This window comes from Dermacentor albipictus, chromosome 1, assembly GCF_038994185.2.
Source record: "Dermacentor albipictus isolate Rhodes 1998 colony chromosome 1, USDA_Dalb.pri_finalv2, whole genome shotgun sequence".
Classification (NCBI taxonomy): domain Eukaryota; kingdom Metazoa; phylum Arthropoda; class Arachnida; order Ixodida; family Ixodidae; genus Dermacentor; species Dermacentor albipictus.
Genome location: NC_091821.1, coordinates 23,461,025 through 23,477,275, shown reverse-complemented (window position 1 = coordinate 23,477,275; position 16,251 = coordinate 23,461,025). Strand labels below are relative to the sequence as shown.

The 16,251-nt window shown below is 47.4% G+C and overlaps 1 protein-coding gene across 4 annotated transcripts in view; it reads left to right on the top strand.

Annotated features, from left to right (window-relative positions):
* The window catches only part of LOC135920467 (inaD-like protein), an 81,426-nt gene that overhangs the window by 44,365 nt on the left and 20,810 nt on the right, over positions 1–16,251 (top strand). For 3 of the 4 annotated variants that reach the window (XM_065454718.2, XM_065454715.2, XM_065454716.2), the window contains exons 3-5: positions 8,564–8,772; positions 9,137–9,223; positions 13,480–14,184. In XM_065454718.2, coding sequence (XP_065310790.1) covers positions 8,564–8,772; positions 9,137–9,223; positions 13,480–14,184 — 1,001 coding nt within the window. The remainder of the gene's footprint in view (positions 1–8,563; positions 8,773–9,136; positions 9,224–13,479; positions 14,185–16,251) is intronic. The other variant, XM_065454717.1, reaches the window with a different exon arrangement.

Here is a 16,251-nt window from a genome sequence, read left to right as displayed (position 1 = left end):
CCAAACTCTTGCCTTTGCGTCGAGTTGTTGATGTATTCGACTTCGCCCTGCCACCTGCTAGCCGCCTGGTAAGCTTAGATGTTAGAGCGGCTGCCTCGGAAAGGCGGTGGTCCCGGGTTCGAGTCCCGGACCAGGACGAATTTTTCTTCAACTGCGAAGCTTTTCTTTGGAGCAACCCGTATATATTTTCTTTGTAGCACTTAGTTACGTTTGGGTAGATGTCTCATTTTCCCTTTATTACTTCTCTCCACCTTGCGGGTTCCCGCAGAACTATTACGCGAAACTATAAGTACATTTTACAGCATGAAAATCCCTTCAGGGATTTATTCTGCTGAACAGAAGGACACCAGATAGATGACATTGTATATTGGTGGTATATCGCTGACGTCTGCATAGGGCAGGATCTGCACCTCAGTCGCAAATAAGTTTCGTCACAAATTGCAACAAACAAAAAGCCCCAAATTGTACCACTTTCACAAGTAAAGCAACGGGTTTGTCCGTATCGCAATCCTCCCATTATTTCTGCCTGATACATGCACCTGCAGTTCACCTGGAGAAATACACTCTATGTGAAACAATGTGCTCATATTTGCTTACATTTTCTTCCCTCGGAAATACCCTCTGTTCTGTTCGTTCTGCAGCATCTAACGTGTTCTTATCTGTCACATTGTTCTCTGTGTCCGACCCTTATCAGCGCTGACGACTCTGTCTCGGTTTTGTCACGCGTTGGGGCTAACCCCACGTGTTCCTGCTGGCGCGCTTCAACAAAGCCACACATTCCCTCGTTATCGAGCCATCGTAGCAGGGACTCGCCACACAGCGTGTAATATTGAGCCGCGAACTCGTTTCCAAAATGCCCGGCAAACTATTGGAGTGGCGGCTGTACATACATTAGAAACGTTCACGATGCCTTCGTGCCGCGCACTGCTTCCGGCATTTGTTCCGGAATAAAACCGCATGGCTTTGTGTCAAAACGACGTTCGTACGAAGCAACTGTTGAGCATAAACCACGTGCGGGAGCGAAACCACCTGAACATCCGCGGTGCGCATTTCTGGCGCATGCACATTGCCCATTTGACGTGCGGTGGTGTGTGCGTGCGTGTGTGTGTGTGCGTGCGCGCACGCTCCTCTGACCGTCCTCCGTATCCAGCATGACGTGCACGCGGTCTGTCGCGCACTGAATGCAGCGGCGTGCGGGCGGTGGCCACGTCAGGCGTGTCGCGCAGCTGTGCAGTTATAACAGCCGGTACGAAGTCCCATCAGTCGACTCGGTCTTCGCGCCCCTGCAGGCCACTTTTTGAAGGACGACAGCACGCGAATATGTAAGCAGCTCCTGTTTTATGCGGACGTGCTCTTTTTTTTCTTTCTTTTTTTGAGAGAGCCTGTTCTGTTGCAGAAGGCTTCCGAGCTCTGATAGCAGCGAACCAATAGCTAGCGAATATTGTGCGAGAAGAGGTTTTAACGATAAATCACGGAACCCATTTGCGTGAGCCTCGTATGAGTATCGTATACACTATATCCGTTCCAATACCTGCCCGACAAAGTGACAGGCGTTCCAGTTAATTGTCTCACTGCGTAAGGGGGCTTTGTAGAAAACTTTTTGCTGTAACGTATAATGACCTTCGTGGCAAATTTGGCGATGTTTATATGTATCTCGTAACTAATGGCGATAATCTCAGAAATTGTGATTGAACTCTGGGGTTTCACGTCACCAGACCGACCACAATCTGATTACGAGGTGCGTCGGGTAGTAGAGACTGAGTATTGAATTTGACCACCTTGGGTCTTTAACGGGCACCTAAGTCCGAGTGCAAAAGCGTTTTAGCATGTCGCTGCCATCGAATGTCGCCTCTGCGGCCAGGTCGAACCCACGACCTCGAACTCGGCAGTGCGGCGGAAGTCTTGGTTTTTTATGGCAAGTGAATACTTTTCTTTGTTACCCGGCTTCGATTCCACGTTCGCAATATATGCCTTAAAGTTAATGAGCTAACAGTTCATTCGTGTAACTTTGTTATGGTTACCTAACTGAACTTTTAGTTTTGTTGTGCCGAGTAACGTCGGCTTTTTTCCGGGATGCCACCGGAAAAGGCCGGAATGCGCGGTTTGTCATAGGCAACTTTTGTTTTCATAATCTGTTCGAAAAATGAGGACAAAGCGGAGAAAAAAAAAAGAAGAAACGGCTTGTGCTACCAACAGCGAAGAATAAGCAGTTACCGCTCGCCGCTGGTCACATGACCACTTTACGTCGCTACTATCTGGCACCAAAAGCTGCTCTTTGGCGCCTAGAGGTCGTGTGTCACTGATCACGCGTTAGCGTTTTTGCACACAGTCAGTTTCACCAAAAGCGTCACTGATCACTTACGCATTTAGTGAATTTGTCAGTGCCTAACCATATGCAAATAAAGGCAGAGATGGAGAGAAAGCAACCGTTGTCATCAAACGAGAACTTGTCGAAGCTTCTGTGTCATTTCCTGGAGGTTGTCATTTTTCTTGGAGAACTACGTAGGTATAACGCGAACATCATGGTGCCACTGTATAACCGCAAGCTCGCTATTCAATTTGGCAGCGCAGCACAACATTGAAGTTTCGCCTAATTTTGCTTATACTAAACGAACGAATGAAATATGAAACGCTTACGGACCAAATGAAAAATCACAACCGCTTTATAATATTGAAAATTATATCAGGTAAACGCTTTTTTTAAATGTAACACTGCTTAGTACAAAAATGTCAGCACTGTACATGTAACATTACTAATGCTTAAAGCATGGCTCGATAAACAAAAATACACGGCTTATAACTACGTCGAAATTGCGTCAATACACTTACATTTCAGGCGCCATTCCATACGGCTGCTCAATAGCATATTTCGGCATGCTTATCGCTCCCCAAATTATGATGCTGAATCTGCATAGTATATGGCGGCTCATCGCAACGCCTCGTAACGTCAAAATGACGTTGACGAACGAGAGGACTTGACCGTAATCCACATGGCAATATTTCTTCAGGCAATCGGCACGCCGAAATGGCAACTATCCACAGTCTCGCTATTTTCGTAACATTGCAAATCCACCGTATGGGCTCGGGCATGGCGCCTGTCGCTTTCCACCTTCCGCGAAAAATATGGAATGCAGCAATCAAAAACAGGAAAAAAAAAGAAATAGCAGCGCCATTTAATATAACGTTTCTCGATCATGAACACCCAAAATGCTTTCCTAAATGTTTGCGTTTAGTAGCACCAATAATAGAAATAACCATACTAAAAAAAAACGTGACCTCCTAGGAGTCAATCAGATTGACAACACGGCAGATAATGGCAACCGTAATGCGTGTCCTGAAGAGCACCTCTGCTCATCGTTCGAGGAGAATAGTGAAGGCGGAAATCGCTAAGAGCTCATCTATAGCCGTATAGTATATATAACACAAGCCCCAAGAACAGTTCAACACAGCGTCACCGTTCCAGCATCACGGTTGCTGAGCCAACCTGCCGCAACTTGCGCATGTCCAGTGCCAGAAGAACTATACCGCCCGCAACTTGCGCAGGGCTGAGTCGTATGACGTCGATGGAGCGATAACGCTGCATGTTAGAACGCTCTAATGTGAAAGCATTGTTTCAACATAACTGCAAACCTGTTCCGGATAAATGTACAAGTGCAAAAAGAGCACAATTTTCGCCGCTCACGTTTGACTACTGATGTATATACATCGAGCACTATTTCACGAATTGCTCGAGAATGTTTCCTTATTTTAGTTGGAGCCCTTCATATGCGAGTTTACTAAGAAAAAAAAAAGCTCATGGTTTCATAACCGAAAAAGTGTCACTCAGATCAACTATATTTTCTATAGAGTAATGTTTACAATTAACAAAGAGCGTATTTTCACACGCATGCGCACCAAATTCCATCACGCGGTAGAGACGAGACATGAAAATGAGCCAATAACTAAGCCATATATATCACAAAGCGCCACAGCTGGAGGACCTATAGTCCTATAAACTACAGACCTATAAGCCTATAGTCCGCGAAAACGCGTAATCCCCCAACACTGTGTGTTGTCTCCTCTGTATTCGTCCGGCCCTAATTCCCCGCTATATACGACGAATGGAGCTTTTCAGAAACATGCAGCGCCGTGCTTTCCCCTGGTGTCGTCTTTTGCCGCGAGTGTGCACCGGGCATCTGCCGTCAACGCTAATGTGAAGACGTCGTGTGAATTTTTTTTTTTTGAGTTTTGACTTATATTTCGTGGTTGTCTCTTGCAAGCTGCTAGAGTGCATACTGCACAGCCTTCGGCAAGCATTTTACAATTATTTCACTGCCCTAAGCATGCCGCAGAAAAAGAAAGAAAAAGTGGCAGGCGAAGGTGCTATGTATCCCGAAATGTTCGATAGGCAACGACAACAAGACCTCAAGAAAGAAGACATCGCCGTAAAGAGCTTATGTAGTTTCGCCGCATCTACATTTTGCAATGTAGTCAAGTGTACACGGTGTATTGTTTGGAGAAGAATCGCGGACAGCCGATCTTGTACGCGAACATCCCCTGGCACGCTCTGGCAGCCGCAATCCAAGGACCACACCTGAGATCCTGCGCCATCCGCTTTATCGTAATCTGAGGTCCTGAGGCTTCCGTCGGGCGGTATTATTTTTGTCTTCGCGTGCTAAGTGATTTCACTAACAATACATATCTGTATTGCGGCGAGGCTTAGATCAGCCATTATTTAACACATACACTCGTAAAGGAAGAATTTTGCGCTTGCCGCAGCTCCGAATTTGTGACTATTTTGCAGAAATGCCCCATTTTTATAGCATGGATCGTTCATTGTAACACGTGGTGTTGTTACTTGGCTAGTTTGTAAAAAAAAAAAGTATCAGCTGAATATTCGTCTGCGCCTCACAGATGCACCGCCGAGCAATTATTGCACTATTATTTTTAATTAGACATTATTTAGGCATACAAATCTTTCTGCAATTACTCGTAAAGCTTGTCAAGAAAAGGAACTGCTTATATGTGTTCGTCTGCGCTCCTGGCAGTTGCTTATTTGAAACATACCTGTAATGTCACTTTCGCCGTCTGCTGTACGACAGAAAAAAGCCTTCGACATTTGATTTCAACAATTGCTCGGGGCTGCATCTGATAGGTGCAGATGAACACAAATTTGCGGTTCTTAACAAACTAGGCAAGCAACAACGCCAAGTGTTGCTTTGAATGATCCAGGTGAAAACTAAAAATGCGATACTTCTGCAAAATTTGAGAAAAGGACGGAGCTGCGGTAAGGGCGAAATGTCTTTTCTACAATTTTAAGGCGGAAGCGCGCGTCCTTGTATAAGACTCTTGTCGACGGTTGCTCTCAGTAACAGGCAAGGTAAAAAGTGCTGGCCTACATGATTTTTCGAGCTTTGAAGCGCGATGAGCGAACATTTGTACATATGAGAAAAATTCTGGAAGTTTTCACAGCACTCGCTGACCTAAAACAGAAAGAAAACGCTTGATGTTGCTTGCGCCTGTCACAACGGCCAAGGAAATGCATGGCGGAAACAGACGATAGCGGAGCCGGCGCGCTTTCATCCTGGGGCCGAATCTTATAACGGTTCGGAATACGAACCGCTCGCTTCGTCGCTTACGTCACTAGATGTGCCACTCCCAAGCCGGCGGTGGAAGAAGGGGAGGACGCGACCAATAGATGAGAGGGTGCCACCTCTGAAGTGTACGTCATTATACTGAAGTACTGAAGTATAAACGTGTGGTGCCGGGCGTTTACGCAATGTAGAAGTAATTTATTAATGTCATTCTTTTTTATTCTCAGCCGACAGGCGGTATCGCAAGCGTAAATGAGTTGGCAGAGCGCAGCGCTATATCGTCTGCTACCAGGAGCTCGCAGGATGCACGCAACAGGAATGCACTGCTACTTCTCAAGTAGCGAGCGCGACAAAACTGTGAACTGGTTCTTAGGGACACCTTTACTAGCCGACTATATCAATTTTCCATCTTTTTTCACCCTTCGTCATCGGCTCGGACATGACTCGCTCGCCGCCGCGCTGCCGCTGTCCCTGCGATAAGCCCCACGGCGCGTCGCGTGATAAAAGCAATGGAACTTGAAATCGAACATTACAATACACGGGCCCTGCATTGCCTGCGCGAAGTCAAATCGAATATTGTGGTACTGACGGTGCGCGCTGTGCCGTAAAATTGAGTAACAAAGTGCGGCACTCCCGAACCAGAGAAAAAAAAGGCAGCCAAATAAGAGATCTCCACAATATCTTCCCGTCCTGACTGTATAGTTTTATCAGCCGAACGATGGAAGTGCGGAACCAGCCTAGGTTGAACCCTTCTGACTGCTGAACGGCGATCTGCAAGCTATTCACGCTGGCGATAGCACTGAGAATTCGATCTCACCATGCAAATATCTCCTTGGCATTGGCTTTGAAGCTGAGGTCACGGGAAAGCTGACCCAGCCCTTCAACCGGCCAACACAGTAATTGCGAGAGCAACTTTGTGGACGGTGTCGGCAGCAGAGATCTAGGTCATTCCGATGAATGCTTCATGTCCGACCGACCTCTGGGAGCTGCAGGCCAGTGGCGATGAACCGCAGCACGCAATATTCCTTCCTCTGCGTGGAATGGCCACTCGTACGCTTGCACCTGAGTCCCCTACTTTTGATAGCGTAGCCTGCAAAAGGTTTACTTAGAAAGCCAGCAAGGGCGGTGCAACTCATTATCCGTCACTTCTTCGAACGCGTATCGCGCTTCCAGCCGTGGTAGACACCGAAAGAGGAACGCCAAGCAGACGACGAAGGCAAGTAATAGCCTCCGAAGCAACCAACGCACGCGCGCGCGACGCCCTCGCGTCTCCGGGGTCGCGCGACCGGCGCGCGCGGCCAGGGTCACAAGCCAAAGCCAAGCCACAGCAACGGAACCCAAAGCGGACTACCCCTTCGCCGGTTCCTACGACCGGTTCGCTTTGAAGATGATTGACAGATGCGTGACGTATTCGAAAATTGCGATACCGCCCCGCTGCCTCTGGCGACCTGTGACGTAATAAAAATTTTGGCCAATCAGGTGAGGCCAAAGGAACGGTTCCCCAACCGAACCGTTATAAGATTCGGCCCCTGGATCCTCATCGGTCTGCCGCTGGGGGCGCGCATGACTTTCCGAAAAGGTCCTTTGCGCGAAAAAACGACTGCAGCATATAAATTCCAAGATAGTGTAAAAAGAAGGAAAAGAACAATTTCACGTTTTTTTTTAGTCGGAGCGAAAATGAAAGAAAAGCGGCAGAAAAGGACAACTTTGCGGGGCACGAAACCAGAGCAGAACCGGAAGCCTCGACGACGATTTTTTCAGAGCACGCGCTCGCTGAGGGAATGGGTGCCATCGTATCACCACGCGGGGTGGGCCATCACGGTACGCGCACTCCAGCTGTATACGAGTGTCAGCCGTAAGCACTATATAGCTGCTTATTGCAAAAGACTGTGGAAGGCGTTTTGCGCTGGAGTGCTTAAACATCAAACCCAGTTGCAGTGCCGCAGCTGGTAGCACGCTATAGCTACCCGCCCCAGCGTTTAGTGGCGTGTGAACCGTGGGTACTGTATTCCACCGCTTTGTGACGGCACCATATGCTACTGACCTGCACGCATGCAGAAGCGCTGCGCATTGACATTATCAGTACGGAGACAGCTCTCTCTAGATGTGCAAGGGTGTCTGTGCCCGACGTGGAGCTGTGCCACATGTGTCAGCCGATGGTTAGCTTACCATGCATGTTTCGCAAGGTATCCACACATACTTTGCATATGTATACGCGAATGCAATTTTTACCTCTGCGTAAAGTGCACGGAGGCATGCAATGAATTTCGCGCCACCACTCATAATGAGAGCTGGTAAATGTGAGTGAGTGCGGGAGAACAACCGCATCTATACGCGGAGGACATATGTGCACGGAACGTGTGATTCCGGTGAAAGGCGTTTGCGATAAAAATAAGACAGTGCTCTCATTTTTTTTAAAGAATAACGGAGATCTTTGATAAATAACTGGTTGTTGATAGCAAAATAGCATGTACAGGCTTGAATTCTACTACAGAAATGTGAGCTATAAACGCAGTGATTAAATTTTGATTAGTGGTTTCCTTGTAGTTATCTAATTGGTTATAATCTGTCATGCAAGTTACGTCCGCCTGACCATAAGAACTCGCTGCGAAAGCAGAATCACGCTACCTAGTGCACATTAGTTCTAAGAAATCATCTTCAGTTAAACGAAAAAAGAACGCCCTATATTCGATGGGGATTCTAGAAACACGCCTAGTAATGTTAGTTATTGCGAGCAGGGATAATTGTGCCTCAGTTATACCTCGTCTCCATCGCAAGGCGCCTTGTGATCATCAAACTGGTGTCTCCTTTTGTCCTTCGTGTTCTCTGGCACCCTTTGCAAGCCATAAGAGACCAGCTATACAGATACGTTCTGGCTTGGTACTCTAGCGTACTCTTGGACACCGTCGCGACAGCCAGTGCATAGCGTCACATGAAAGTGTGCGCGCTGCGATGTTAACGGGCGGGCATGATGTCTACGGCCTGCGCAGCCAAGGTGTTCACGGTGGCGCTGCGCAAGGCTCCGGGCGGCGGCCTGGGCCTCGGCATACTGAAGGATTGTGGCGGTTCCGCCGAGACTGGCTCTGTGCGGGTCCACGAACTTTACCCAGGACAGCCGGCGCAGCTCTGCGGTCGCCTCCGAACGGGCGACGTCATCCTCAAAGTCAATGGTGTCCGCCTGCTCGGCAAGAGCACTGCGGTTGGTATATAGACATTATTACGTATCATGCGCCAGAGTTTAGCTCGATGTCAGTGGATTACTTGCGATCCGGTCGTCCCTGTGGCATAAGCACGTCGCTCATTACCCAAGGTTCGGGTGACTGTCTCTTTTCCTTGGCCCTTCCAATCGCGTGTGTGCGTGTGCGTCTATGTGCGAGTGCGTGCGTGTTTGCGTGAGTGTGTGAGTGCGTGTGCGCGTAACGGGTTTTTCGACAACCAGTTTTAAGGCTTGCGATTAGGTTGACTTTGATCGTGCGCCGTGTTACATCAAGCGCGATTACAAAGGATGTCATTTGTTGTGAGTGTGGGAGATTCTTATTTAACTAAAATTTTTTTTTTTGCAGCAAGCTTTAGAGATACTGAGGGCTGCTTCCGGCTTGGTGACTCTTACCGTCTACAGAGAGCAGTCCGAGCAAAATAGTGACTTGTCGGTGAGTAGTATATTTGGCTAAAGCAAATGAGAGCAGCAATAAGCAAACGGATGTGTGTGCGAGCTTTCTCGCAAAATAATCTCTAGGAAGTTATTGAGGAAATAAGTGTCGGTCACACGAAAACTGCTTTTGAACAACGCAAGAAGAAAAAAAATTCTAGTTGATTGCATTTAACTTCGGTTAGTTGTGAAGGGGAAAAGTGTGTGCGAAATAGTGTCACGATACATGAAGCAAACACAATACACGATGAGCGTGCTTGTCGTTTACTGTGTTTCCTTCGTGTTTTGCGATAGTTGTTTCCCAAGTGCCACTCACCAAAATGAATGTTCTGCTTTCCAATGGGGACACTATTGTTGCTTAAGGGTGCTCCACGCATTCAACTGGTAGTGTCAGCTTCACTGTACGTCTACTATACCCGTTCTAAACAATAGCGAAGTCAGTGCAGCCACATTCTCGCTCCCTAACGGTACCGACGCCTCATATGGCTTCTATGAAATAGACCACATGACGCAGCAGTCCATCTTGGAGACAGTTATTCCTTGAAGCTACGCAGAAAAAGGCGCTTAGGCTGCAGCACATGGGCTGAGGAATAACGACTGACTGTGTTGTGTGGAAATGAAAAAGTGCTCGCTGTGACAACCTCGTAGGTCTCCTGCGTGCCTGATCGGCCGCTGCAACCTGATTCTGATTTGAATGCCAGCTATAATGCTCCAATGAATGCAACTGCAGCCGCACCCATCTTGTAGTATGCGGAATTATGCTATAATAGGCTGTTTTAGCAGAGCGTTTTTGACGGTCCGCTCCGCTCAGCGGGCTAGCGGAAGCGCAAGTGCGCATGCGCGACCCGTTCAGCAGTGAGCGGGCGAGCGGACGGGAGCCCCCTCTCCGCTAGAAAGCTTTCTCAGCGGAGCGCGGCGAGCGCGTCAAGCGGGTCTAGCGAAGCAAAATGGCTGCCCCCAGTGCTGCTGGCCCGTCCACGAGGTCGTTTGAATCGGGATTTGTAAAGCGCAAACCTAGAGTACACTTTAGGAGACACGAAGATCTTCTTCTATTCGGGAGGTTGTGGCCATGAACCCGTTTCAGAACCATGCCATGTGTGCACGTTTGTTTATGCGGACCACGTTTTAGGTGTAATGAAAGAGCAAAAAACCTTGTCTTGGCTACAACACAGCACAACGGCTTTGTTAATGTAAGGATTATATATATAAAAATGAAAATGCAATGTATTGCGTGAAATGCCTTCATACACTTGAGCAATTCCAAATATATTATTTTATTGCGGCGATTCTTACAACTTGAATATTATGTTCATAGCGGTTTTACCTTCTGCGGCAAGGTGGCGCGTCAGGCAAGCACATGCCTTTCGGACGCAGCCGGGCGCTCCGCTAAAACTGATTCTTCGTCGCCGCTCCGCTAACTGTGAGCGGGTACGCGAGAGCGGACCGGACCGTCAAAAACGTTCTGCTAAAACACTCTACTATAGTATAATTATATATACAGTATAGTATACAGTATAGTAGCGCCGCTGTGCTACGCTTTATACTAATGTGTAAGTCCACAGCGTACTATACTACACTGCACTGCACCACACTATAACATACGAAATTGTTATTATAAAACAATATCACCATTTTTAAACGTGGCAAAATAAAAACTTGATTTCTTAGTGTTGTCAGTATGGCCAATAAGATTCGTGCCAAAATTACGATATATGTAAAATATGCTCTCGCCTGCTGTAACACAAGCAGGCGACAGACAGCATTTACTGCAGTAATTTGGAGAAGTCGTTTGTAGATTTCTTCCTGCGATCTTTGATATCAGAGTAACAGAGCAGAGGAAACGAGGCCGTGAAAAACGGTCACGTTGCAAAGCATATTTTATATAGGGCCTTGATGTGTTGGCCGTCGAAGACTACGAAACTCCTGCAGCATTTAAAGCAAATTATGTCAGAGCACCCATGCTTATTTCATTTCTATTATTTAGTTTAACAGGTGGGTGTCGAAGTATTCTACTAGCGAATACGAAGGAGGTTTGTTTTTAATCAAGTTGGTAGCAGCTGCTGCTGCAAATAAATAAATAAATAAATAAATAAATAAATAAATAAATAAATAAATAAATAAATAAATAAATAAATAGGAAACTTGTGTGCAACGTCGCCGTTAGCGTAGGGTGCAGACCCGTTTCCGCTGTCTTTGCTTTTGTTGCACAGCTTCATGAACTATAGAGAAGCTTCCCTGTCGAGAAAAACAAACTACTTACGGTGGACCTTAAACGACGTTTAGCAGGCGCTAGAAGCCTGCGGCTACGGTACGTGTACAGGAAATTCCATCGCAAGAGGCCCTGGAGATTTCATCACGGCTGAGCGGAAACGTCGCGTTTAAACCATTTCGTGCCGCACAATAGCTAGCACGTATTTCAGTGGAGGCTAGATGTCGGAGAATAATACCCCTGTCACACTGGGAGTTTTAATGTCATTCGAACCGAATGGCATTAGCATCGAATGACATTATTCGGTTGCTACACAGCGATATTTAATGTCATTAGCACCGAATGACTTCAGCAATCGAATGAGTTCGAGAAACTCATTCGGCTTCGCACTCGGAGCGAATGTGTACTCTCAACCCCAGAAACAAAGCAAAACAGGACACAGTATTTGCAAATTGAAAACCGTACTCGTATAGAAACAATAACGTTTGCGTGTTTCAATGGACTTGTTACTCTAAAGAGACAAAATCTGTGCGGCAGGCTGTCGCAAAAAGTTGTTACTCTCCTGCTCAGTAGCGTCTGGCCGCCGTCCATGCCGCCGCCACTCTGCTCGTCGGTCAAATAGATCTCCACCGCCACTCTGCACGTCTAATCGCTTCCTCTGATTATTACGCCTTGCTCGTAATGCAAAGTACGCAGCAACTGATCGCTTCACCTCCTGCAACTTAGCGCCGTCGTCCAGCGTCGACATGTCAGCCATTTTGTTTGTTTTCAATTTATCGGCTACTCAGGTGGCTAAGCCTTGTTTTGGCTTATAGTGGCCACATAGTCTGAAATAGAACAACTTTTTTTATACGCATTACTAAAATATTTTTTTTCAGTGAAGTGACGTTCCAAAAATATATTTAAAGTTATGGAATGCTTATGCAAGCACTTTATACCTACTTTGTTCTATTTTAGTTGCGACGTTTTTTTCGGAATCATCGCCATTGATATCGCCACCGAATGACATTAATTTTTCGAGTGTAGCAGCTCCGGGGGGCGAATGACATTCGTTGCATCGAATGCCATTCGATTCGAATGACATTAAAACTCCCAGTGTGACAGGGGTATAACATAGACCGTGTGCGCTGAGATTTCTGCGAGTTTAGGATACCGGCTGTAACTTAATTTAATTTTGATTAGCTCTTCATACAGTAGGATGTATTTCACATACACAACAGTGACTTGGTAATGTACAGTTAAGCTAATTATTTTCTTTCTGCTTATTTTTCCCCGGTTTGGCCGGAATATTCAGACTCGTTGGTGATTGTCGCTTCGAAGTCTTGTTCCTCTACGTTAAGATTTGGCGTTGTTCGGCGTGTGTGTGCATTTCGCGACTAGCAAAGTAGGTCAGAAAACGCCGCACAATAATGAGCGATTTCTTCGTTTTATTTTTCTTTTTTTTTAGCTTGCCTTTGCATCGGGTCGTTGTGGCTTGAGACGTAACCTTTGTAGCCCCCGTTAAGGTAACGCCAACACACACCACGACGTCTTTCATAAGCTCCCGCAGGGCTACAGTTTGACTCGGGCATTGTGAGCGGCGCCTCCTTATCGCTCAATGGCAACTCCAGTAACGTAAACACTTGCAGAAAACGCTGTCTCCAGCTACCCCTAGCCTGCTCTACACCTCCCCAATCGTTTCACCGATCCTTCATTAATTGTCAGGACATCTTCAGGACAATGTCAGTGCATTTTGCACTGCTTAGGGCATTTCTCTGCGGCTTCACCGCTGAACGGGGAAGCCGCAGCAAACCTGACAGCTAAATTTTTACCAATCGCCCTTGCATATATTGACGAGCGATGCTCGCGCCTATAGGTACTAGTGCAGTATTTCCTTAGCCAACGTCTGACGACTCGTGTAGCCGCGGGTTCGACGTCGTCGTGTGGCGCGTAGGAGTGCGCCCGTTCCGCTGTCTTGGCTTTCGCTCTTTCGTTGCGCGGTTTCATGATTGCCTCACTTGAATTTCCGCTCGTCTTTGCCGCGTTGACACCGTGGGCGTTCGTTTCAGGCAAGCCGGGACCAGTTAAACCACTGCCGCCGGGCGGTCGACTCCGAGATCGCGCCGAAAGACGGAGGCTACGATCCTCCGTGCACGACTAGGATTCCGCGGCCTTCCTCGTCCTCGCACGACTCGAGCGAACTGAGCGACTCGACCCCGCTGCCGCCGAAATCGCCGCCTCTCGACGCGAAGCAGCAGCCCCTCTGTCCGCTGCCCAGGCCTAGACTGCGTAACAAGGGCCAGACTGAGCGCCAAGACGTCACTGCGACGCGCGACCTGGCGGGACACTGTGACTTCGACGTGGTGACCGACGGAAGTGTGTTTGGTGACTTGTACAACGGCACCTATCGCGAGGAAAAGCCGTCGCGCGACGATGCCGACGAGCCTGCGGTGGGTGCTGCTCACTGTCGGCGCCACAAGTCCGTGGGCGCGCTCGCGGTGGCCGCCAGGTCTTCGGACAACCGCAGCTCGGCGCTGGACGATGACCTGCTGAACGGACTCGCGAGGCACGGCTCGACAGCCGCGGTGCGCTCGTGCTTCAACAGCGTCATGCTCGCGGGCGGCTTTGGAGACGACGACGACGACATCGGCCTCACACGCTGGAGAGACTCGGTGCTCACGGAGGAGTCGGACGACTCCGGGGTGCCCCACTGCAGCCGAGCGCTGACCACCGAGGCGGGCGAGGCCAAGCTTATCGACGCGTCGTCGTTAGAGGTACGTATATGTCTTGGCTATATGAGAAGGCCGTCGCGCGGTCCGTATTAGGCCGGTTCTGCTGAGCGGATTTTTTGTCGTTGTTGTAGTGGTTGTTGTTCTAGTAGTAGTAGTAGTTGTTGTTGTTGGTTGTAGTAGTAGCAGTAGTAGTAATAATACCATTTTGCCTTACACATATGTTTGTTCGTACTTTCGTAGTATAAATTATGGTCTAATCACTACCCCATGTAATGCCCAAATTGGTCTTTAGGATAAAATAAATGAAAGAAAGTAGTAGTAGTTGTAGTTATTGTTGTTGATCATGTGATTAGCATTCGTTGTCTCTACTTTGGACACGTTGAGTCTATTTATCTGCCATTTACGTCATCGTGGTGCCATCGGGGTCGTCTTTTTAACTGATATATCCGGATATACATGACATCTATGTCACGCCACCGCGATTCCGTCGTAGCCGTTTCCATAACTGGATATGTATCAAGATATGCATGACATGACATACATGGCATGAATGTTGTTGCAGTTTTGTGCCCGTGTGTAGTACCGAAAGGAGCAATTAGTGCAGGTGACAGTTTGCTAAACATTCGTTGGTTTGAAAATTTCGCCCAATAATTACTTTGGTGCACCAAGCATGGTAACACCTTGCTAATGAGATCAAAGTGTTTTAGTTCAAAAGTGTCACAAATAAAAGGGCGAGGCGGGCGGAAGTGAGACGACGCCGCTCGCCTCGCCCTTTGTACATATACGGGGTGGTTCTAGAAATTCCAAGTGTATAGGCCATGCAAACTCACTGGCCAAAATTCCTAAATTGGATTGTGTTGTGGAGTAGTTAATTAAAAAGGTGATTTAATATTTTTAATTTGGTAAATATCTGTTCTGGTTTCTCGTTCAAGTAAGGTGTGCCTCTGTGAATAATCCAGCTCAAGAAATATGTTATCCGCAACAAGCGATTTTTCAAAATTCCATAGAAGTAAAAAATGATCATATATACATATTATATATATATATATATATATATATATATATATATATATATATATATATATATATATATATATATATATATATATATATATCGTAGCGCAATTCGCAGTGCAACGCACGCGTAAGCGAAGGTCGTGGGTGCGGCACCCACTGGCGGCAAGTTATCTTTTCGTCCACATCCATTTCCCTCCCCCCCCCCCCTTTATTATTTTCTACGTTTCAATTTCAGCACAGCTAATTTACCCCTTGCTTTCCCTGCCTTCACTGCCTGTTTGCTTTATATGGTCATGATATATTTCGGCTGTTCAAAATTAAGCACTATTTTCTTAAAATTAGGCTCTGGGAGGCATGTGAAGACCACCTGTGCAATAAGTTATGTGGCCAGGGAGGCACAAAGTGAGATGATAATTATCGCTGTCAGCAGCCCAATTAACTAACATGAGATAATTAACTTTTTATTGACTACAGTAAGTGGTACGTTTGTATTGAAAAGTTAGAGGCAGTCGTCCACACAGTATTAGTGGGAAGAATTCTTCTAGCGTGTCTGTGCTCCCAGATATCCGACTTCAAATTTTAATCGTAGTTCGCATGATTACGCATGCAAGAGAGTCAGAATCGGCGCAAAGCTCCTCCATGATGTGACGCGGCTGCTGCATACGGCGTTTAGCGTGACAACGGGGCGGAGGCATTGGTAAAGATAACTGTCCCCTTACCCTCTCGGCTGGCAAAATCAGAGATATGACAGCGCGGTGTGCCGTCGAGTCGTTGCTCCTGATTTCTGTAAAACTTGCAATACTTGGAAATCAACAGTCACAATATTTGCGTATCCCAGGCAAGGACCATGCCCGCTCGTCCAGTCACCCTTACGCACGCGCACTGCCCTCCGGCTTCTCCGCTCGCGCCATTGCTGCTGCCATCGTTAAGGCAGCGCGGTCGCGTGTTACGAAAGCGGTTCCGGGTTCGATTTTATGCGAAGCATACTAGCCGCACAACCACGCTCTTCCTTGCTGCGCCGCGCGCGGCCGCGTAGCTACCATTGAGGGTATGAGCCATTGTTCATTGCTGCGCGTCTCATATGTGGGTCTA